The sequence below is a fragment of the Siphateles boraxobius genome, unplaced genomic scaffold (genome assembly GCF_051911475.1).
Source record: "Siphateles boraxobius isolate OS27281-9 unplaced genomic scaffold, OSU_SipBor_1 68, whole genome shotgun sequence".
In the NCBI taxonomy this organism is placed as follows: Eukaryota; Metazoa; Chordata; class Actinopteri; order Cypriniformes; family Leuciscidae; genus Siphateles; species Siphateles boraxobius.
The window spans coordinates 615341-622295 of NW_027509195.1; the positions used below are offsets into that span (position 1 = coordinate 615341).

Sequence of the window (6955 nt, forward strand, 5' to 3'; positions counted from 1 at the left end):
CTACAGAGGTCCCAAAAGTGCTAAGGGGGGTTCGGGGGCATGAATGCGACGTGTAGCCTACATTTTAAGGTTTTTGAAGGCCAAAAAAAAAAAAAAAAGGACGACAGTAGCTTTAAAAGCATGTCATTTGGCAGTCTATAGATATGAGAATCTTGAGAATCAGTTTAGGCTAAATGTCGCAATGAATGATCCACACTACAAAATGGAAATGCAGATTTTTTTGCATTGTTGACAATACACAATCACATAGCTATTCAAAATTGGAATGGCCTTAAATAAATGATTCAAGGATTATTTTGCAAAGATGTTAGGCCTACATTTCAATCAAATGCCAATGCAATCTTTCTGTGTCCAGAGATATGATATGAGCAATTAGTATGAGAATCAGTTTCAAGTTTCAGCTAGCCTACTTTTTCTTTCCTAAATTAATCAATGTTTTTGGACTAAACTACTTTTGTAGTCTATTGAAAGAATAACATATAGAAATCAATTCATTTCCATATTTAAAATTGGAGTTCGTATTCTATCTAGTTAATATCCCTAATATGAACTACAACCAACCTACAAGCAGCAACTCATAATTCATGGCTAGGATAATATCCTGTTTTTACTTGCTCCTCAGATTACAGACGTGAAAAGGGCCTTTCTTGCTTTGAATGATCTATTCTTAGAAGCCATAACTTTCACATTAATACATTTTTTTTTTAAATTGCCAGGATAATAACACCACCACATACGATGTTTACTCTCCAATTTTATTGACAAATCTCAAGTAATTTCAACATTATGACCAGGTCGCTTTCCTGTATTCTGAAAATAAAACCATCAGAGCATATAAACACTGTAAGCCGATTTGAAACCTATAAGATGGGTGTGAACAGACTGAGATGCGAGTTAAGAGTCTGATGAGGAGTCTTTGACGTCTGTGCTCTCCGTGGCCTCGCTGACCTCACTCATTTCTTTACTCTCTCCTCCGCTGTCTCCATCTCCATCCTGCACCGTCAGCTTCTCCACCAGCCCAGTCACAGATGTGTCCTGAGATGCCGGAGCCTCTGAGCCCCACAGGCGAACACCTGGTTTCTGCAACTGCACAACAGGAAAAGTTAGTGTTTAGCAGAGTGGGGGCCAAGTCAAAAACTTTTTTTCCTCTACCAGGGTCAGCCACTGACTAAAGGAAGGCATACTGGTAAATGCAATGTGTTAAATGTGTTTTTAAGAAAGTGAAACTACCATTAGCTTTTTGAAGTTGAAACCAATTTAACCCTGTATAATTTTCCATTTAAAATCTGTGGAAGGTGCGACTCAATCGCAATGACCAAATGTAGGCGAGTAATTTCTTCAACTGCGTTTTAGTCCGTTTCCCGCCCACAATAATTGAGCAACTTACAGTAATTAGCTATCAGAGATAAAAAAATATATATGTGTGTTTTTGCATAGGCATTCAAAAACCACTTCAAATGTCTGAGTAGAAAGGAGGAGAAAGAACTTTCCCTTCTGAGTTCAGCAAAGATTCAGCAGCCATGACTAACGTTACAGTCCTAATAAAACCGTTGGGAAAATCCAGGTGGAGGGAAATGGAGTATGTGTGGGCCGTTTCCAGAAGATTTAAAAAAAAAACAAATGCCTGTGTTATTCTTCCACATATGTTCAGTGGGTGTAGAGGGTCAGGTTACAATTTGGGAAATTTAAATTCAGGGGAAAAAAACATTTTGAAGCTGTATTTGGCATCACATAATTATGTATAACTGCACCGTCACATACCTCATCTGCCATCTGTGTGAGATTCCTCTTCATGGCAAAAGCATCTTCTCCATCGGCATAATATTTGGGCTCTACTTCACTAATCCTGCAACACAGTATGAACAATGATGAAAAGATTTTGCATGACTATGATACAACGCAGTATCACTACATATACTGAAAAAAATGCACTTAAAGGTGCAGTAAATGATTTCAGAGAAACACTGTTGATATTTGAAATCAAACCAAACAAACACACCCTCCTTTTTTTCTCCACCCCCAAAATGCATGAACACAATGCAAGAGAGGATGTCTAATATCATACCTGAAGCGAAGCAAAATAATGCTTCATGAAAAATAAAGCAAAAATGACGAACCAACGACAAGGACGAACAAAACATAACCATACAGTACACAAGAGTAAAATATAAGTAAGAGTTTTTTGTTAATCGTAGAACACACTCAAAACCAATGTTACTCGCCTATGGAGCAGAAACATCTGTTTTCAGGCATTCCCGCTTCGGTCTTTTTTGAACTGGAAAGCTATTCTAATATTAAAGCAGGTCCTGAATCTCTTGCATGATCATAACCTTTCTTTTTCCAGTGGTATTCCTCTGAGCTTTTCTCTTTTGTAATGTCTCTCAGCCATCTATCTTTCTCCAAATCTCCCTCTTGCTCACTCTCTCTCCTCCCCCATCATGAGTGGACACGCCCCCTACTGCTGATTGACTCACTCTCTCTCCTCCCCCATCATGAGTGGACATGCCCCCTACTGCTGATTGGCTCACTCACTCTCCTCCCCCATCATGAGTGGACACGCCCCCTACTGCTGATTGGCTCACTCTCATCCCCCCCCCCCGCCCCATCATGAGTGGACACACCCCCTACTGCTGATTGACTCACTCTCTCTCCTCCCCGATCATGAGTGGGCACGCCCCCTACTGCTGATTGACTCACTCTCTCTCCTCCCCCATTATGAGTGGACATGCCCCCTATTGCTGATTGGCTCACTCTCTCTCCTCCCCATCATGAGTGGACACGCCCCCTACTGCTGATTGGCTCACTCTCTCCCCCCCACCCCATCATGAGTGGACACACCCCCTACTGCTGATTGACTCACTCTCTCTCCTCCCCCATCATGAGTGGACACACCCCTTACTGCTGATTGACTCAGTCTCTCTCCTCCCCCATCATGAGTGGACACGCCCCCTACTGCTGATTGGCTCACTCTCCTCCCCCATCATGAGTGGACACACCCCCTACTGCTGATTGACTCACTCTCTCTCCTCCCCCATCATGAGTGGACACACCCCCTACTGCTGATTGGCTCACTCTCTCTCCTTCCTCCCCCATCATGAGTGGGCACGCCCCCTACTGCTGATTGGCTCACTCTCTCTCCTCTCCCGACATGAGTGGGCAAGCTCCCTACTGCTGATTGGCTCACTCTCTCTCCTCCCCCATCATGAGTGGGCACGCCCCCTACTGCTGATTGGCTCACTCACTCTGCTCCTCCTCCTCACTCATCATGAGTGGACACGCCCCCTACTGCTGATTGGCTGCAGGTGTGTTGTGCTGCTCGATCCGATCCACTTTTAACAGAAAAAACGCTTACTGCACCTTTGATGTGCCTGCAATTTAGTTCATTTTCATACAATAACTGGTGTTATGACTGAAACGGAGCTAGTTTCTCAGGCTGCCTTGGAAATATGTTTATTCTAGTGCCGTCTACTTAACACACTAATTAATTATTATATTTAATCTATCAGTTAATTAAGCTGGTCTCAAAACATGTTTTTGAAGTTGAACTACTTCATTAACACAGAATGCATTCTTGCATCCCTCTGCAATTACTCCATGCTATTACACTCCATCTAGCCATTTATGAATTAAAATGTGTAATTCATTTAGTTTTAATAAACTGAGAGTCGTTAATTTATTCATGGGGGTGGGATAGGGGGTGGGGGTGATACTCACTGAAACTTAAGTGTGTTTGAGTACAAGTGAAGAGCGGCCCGGTTACTGAAACACAAACAAATGGAACAAGGTTAGGAAAATCCCTCCCGCGAATCTCAGATGGCAGAGAGTGAAGGCGCTGGTAGATCCTACCTCTTCCTGACATGTAACGAGACATATTTGGCATTAAAGTTCTCAATCATGGCTCTGCTGGCTTGATCCATCAGTTTTTGAGCCAGTCCAAGACGCCTGTGAGAGCGTTTAACGGCCTGTATTAACACACACAGCAGTGCATTTATTTATACACATTCAGACAGATTGAAAGACAATATCAGTACAGATGATACGAAATAACAGCCAATGTTTTCAAACACTAACCAGTGATGTAATGTGTCCATGAGGCACATCATCAGGATCCTCCTCCCTTTGGAATTTAAGACACACAGTTAACATAAAATAATACTTATCTTATTTCATTACAATGTTTGGTCACAATTTATATTAGATGTCTTTAACTACTATGTACTAACAAGGTACAATGTACTTATTGTGTTGATGTTGTGTTGCAGAACGCTTGTGCTGCTATTGAGGTGGGATTCAGGTGAGGTTAGGACAGGTTTGGATGACAAGTCAGTCAAGTCAAGTCAACAGTGTCATTACAGAAATTAATTACAGATGTAATTACAGAAATTAATTACAGATGTAATTACATGCAGGTTAAAATATAAGTACAACGTAAAAACGTGTGTACACAATAAGTGCATTGTATCAAATGATCAATTTAAATGTGTGACCATAGTAGTTAAAGGATTAATTCACCCAAAAAATAAAAAATGATCCCATAATTGACTCAACCTCAAGCGGTCCTAGGTGAAAATGACTTTCTTCTTGCAAACTAACACAATCAGAGTTATATTAAATAATATCCAGGCTCTTCCAAGCTTTATAATGGCAGTGAATGGTATCTTCAATATTGAAACCCAAAAAAGTGCATCCCCTCCGTCATAAAAGTAATCCATACGGCTTCCGATAACGCCCGTACGCGAGTCTGGTTCCGGCGGAAGAGTGACCTCTGACCCGACGAAGGCGGAAGCGTGGGGGATAGAGCAAAACAAAACAACGGGCTTGCATCTAAATTCTAAAATGAGAATTTTTAAAGAGAAATGTGGGACGAGCGCAAGTTTGTTTCCCAGCCTTATTGACCAATTTGAAGTAGACGTCAATGCAAAAAATACGTTCTTCCTTTTTGTAGAACCCTTTGAAGCTAAACACAGACGTTTATGTTGCAGGTCACAGGCTGGACTGATGAAACCTGCAATGATTAGTCTACTATTAAAGCAAAAATTTTATGTAAACAGGAAGTCTACGTAATATTCATATATGCAGTTCATAGGGGACATGCATACATAGCAGTTACAGCATGAAATAATATTTAAACCTATTACATTTCACATAACTTTTAAACATAGCCTATAACATTTTTCTCTCAACATTTTTGACTCTTTTTCTTGCATTTGCACGTTTATATCTCCCAGTTCGGACTTTATAACTCACAATTGTGAGTTATCACAATTCTGAGGGGAAAAAGTCAGAATTAAGGGATATAAACTCGCAATTCTGAGGAAAAAAGACAGAACTGTGAGATATAAAGTCGAAATTAACTTATTTATCCTTTTATTCTGTCGCTTTCACAGATTGCTACTGCAGAACTGTCATTTTCTGCCACCAGGTAGGCTCCGCCCACAAAAACGTCATCGCTGTTTGCAAACACTAAATAGGTTCATTTGAACCGTGAGAGATGTCTACGCTTACGCTACTCCTGCATCCTACGTCATGCGTCGGGTCAGAGGTCACTCTTCCGCCGGAACCAGACTCACGTACGGCCGTTTCCAGAAGCCAGTGATTATAGTTTATAAAGATGACTTTTATGATGGAGGGATGCACTTTTTTGGGCTTCTTGAAAATCTCAGTTACTATTCACTCCCATTATAAAACTTGGAAGAGCCAGGATATTTTTTAATATAACTATGATTATGTTTGGCTGAAGAAAGTCATATACACCTAGGATGGCTGGAGGGTGAGTAAATTATGGGATCATTTTTATTTTGGGATGACTTAACCCTTTAAAGACACTTAATATAAAGTGGGACAGAATGTTTTATTTCATTATAATTATTCATGGACATATGCAACATCTCACACTTCCGCCATTTCAACATTTAACCGCAAACATCTTGTAAATGTCACTATATCAAAATCAAAAAAGAAAATCAACACTTACATTTTTGCCAAAACATATCCAACTATCTTCCCGTTCTCATCCTCTGCTATGTATGACAGCTGGAAAACAAGCACAGCAGTTCACCATAAGATGATTTAGCGGGTTTTAACAATACATATCCAAGAAGCTTGACAGAAAGGCATGTTTCAAAGACTACAATCCAGAAGCCAGCGGTGAAAATCTCATCACTATAGAAATCAGTGTTTGTAACAGATCAGTGCCGGTCACAGACCTGTGGCCAGGACAGGCCGTGGTAGAAGTAGTACTTCATCTGATAGTTCTCTGGAAGACACAGCAGGTTGCAGTGCTGCATGTTCATCAAATCCTCTGGCTGAAAACATGTAAAAGAGTAAATCAATCAGTCAAGCTATTCACTACCTGCCACGTGCAATAGTACTGAATCATTTACACAAAGTACATTAGCTAAAAACTGCACAATTAATTGTAATATTCAGAGAGAGGATGGAAAGAAGTCATACATAACTAAATTATGACTGTTTTTGGTGCAGGACCTCATTGAATAGAAATGAAACAAATTTACAGAACGCGGCCCCTTTAAAAGTAGCAAAGAGTGTGCAATGTTCATCACAATAAAACCGAATAAAACACAAAAGGTGGATAAAATTAAAAGACAAGCAACTAACACTGAATATCTGCACTCGATGCCTCGTTGTACTATGTTGCCCAAAACGGGTTTTGAGACACAGCCACTGTCTGACTGAACTAATGTCTGCTTCTCCTTTCATTTACTCACCCGCGCGTTGCGTATATTCATTTTGACCGCTGGGCTGCTTGCTAAATATATTACTTGATATAATTACAGCTGTCAAATTGACACAAACGGACTTCAACAGAAGCGAATAGGCAGGCAGATGGACACAGCTACACCTCTACAACCATGTTGCCCATGACCGGAAGACGGATGTTCGGAGAGTAAAGTTCTTCCGGTGATAACTATGATAAAAGTCCTTAAAAAAAATC

The 6955-nt window shown here is 40.6% G+C and overlaps 1 protein-coding gene across 1 annotated transcript; it reads right to left on the reverse strand.

Moving 5' to 3' along the window:
* Positions 1-736: 736 nt before the first annotated feature.
* On the reverse strand, positions 737-6909 carry naa10 (N-alpha-acetyltransferase 10, NatA catalytic subuni). Its single transcript, XM_077213979.1, has 8 exons — positions 6729-6909; positions 6207-6305; positions 5975-6033; positions 4072-4117; positions 3847-3962; positions 3715-3759; positions 1762-1846; positions 737-1086 (listed from the first exon to the last, which is right to left on the reverse strand). Exons 1-8 carry the CDS (start codon positions 6747-6749, stop codon positions 895-897), a joined length of 663 nt encoding a protein of 220 aa, XP_077070094.1. The 5' UTR covers positions 6750-6909; the 3' UTR covers positions 737-894.
* Positions 6910-6955: the final 46 nt, after the last annotated feature.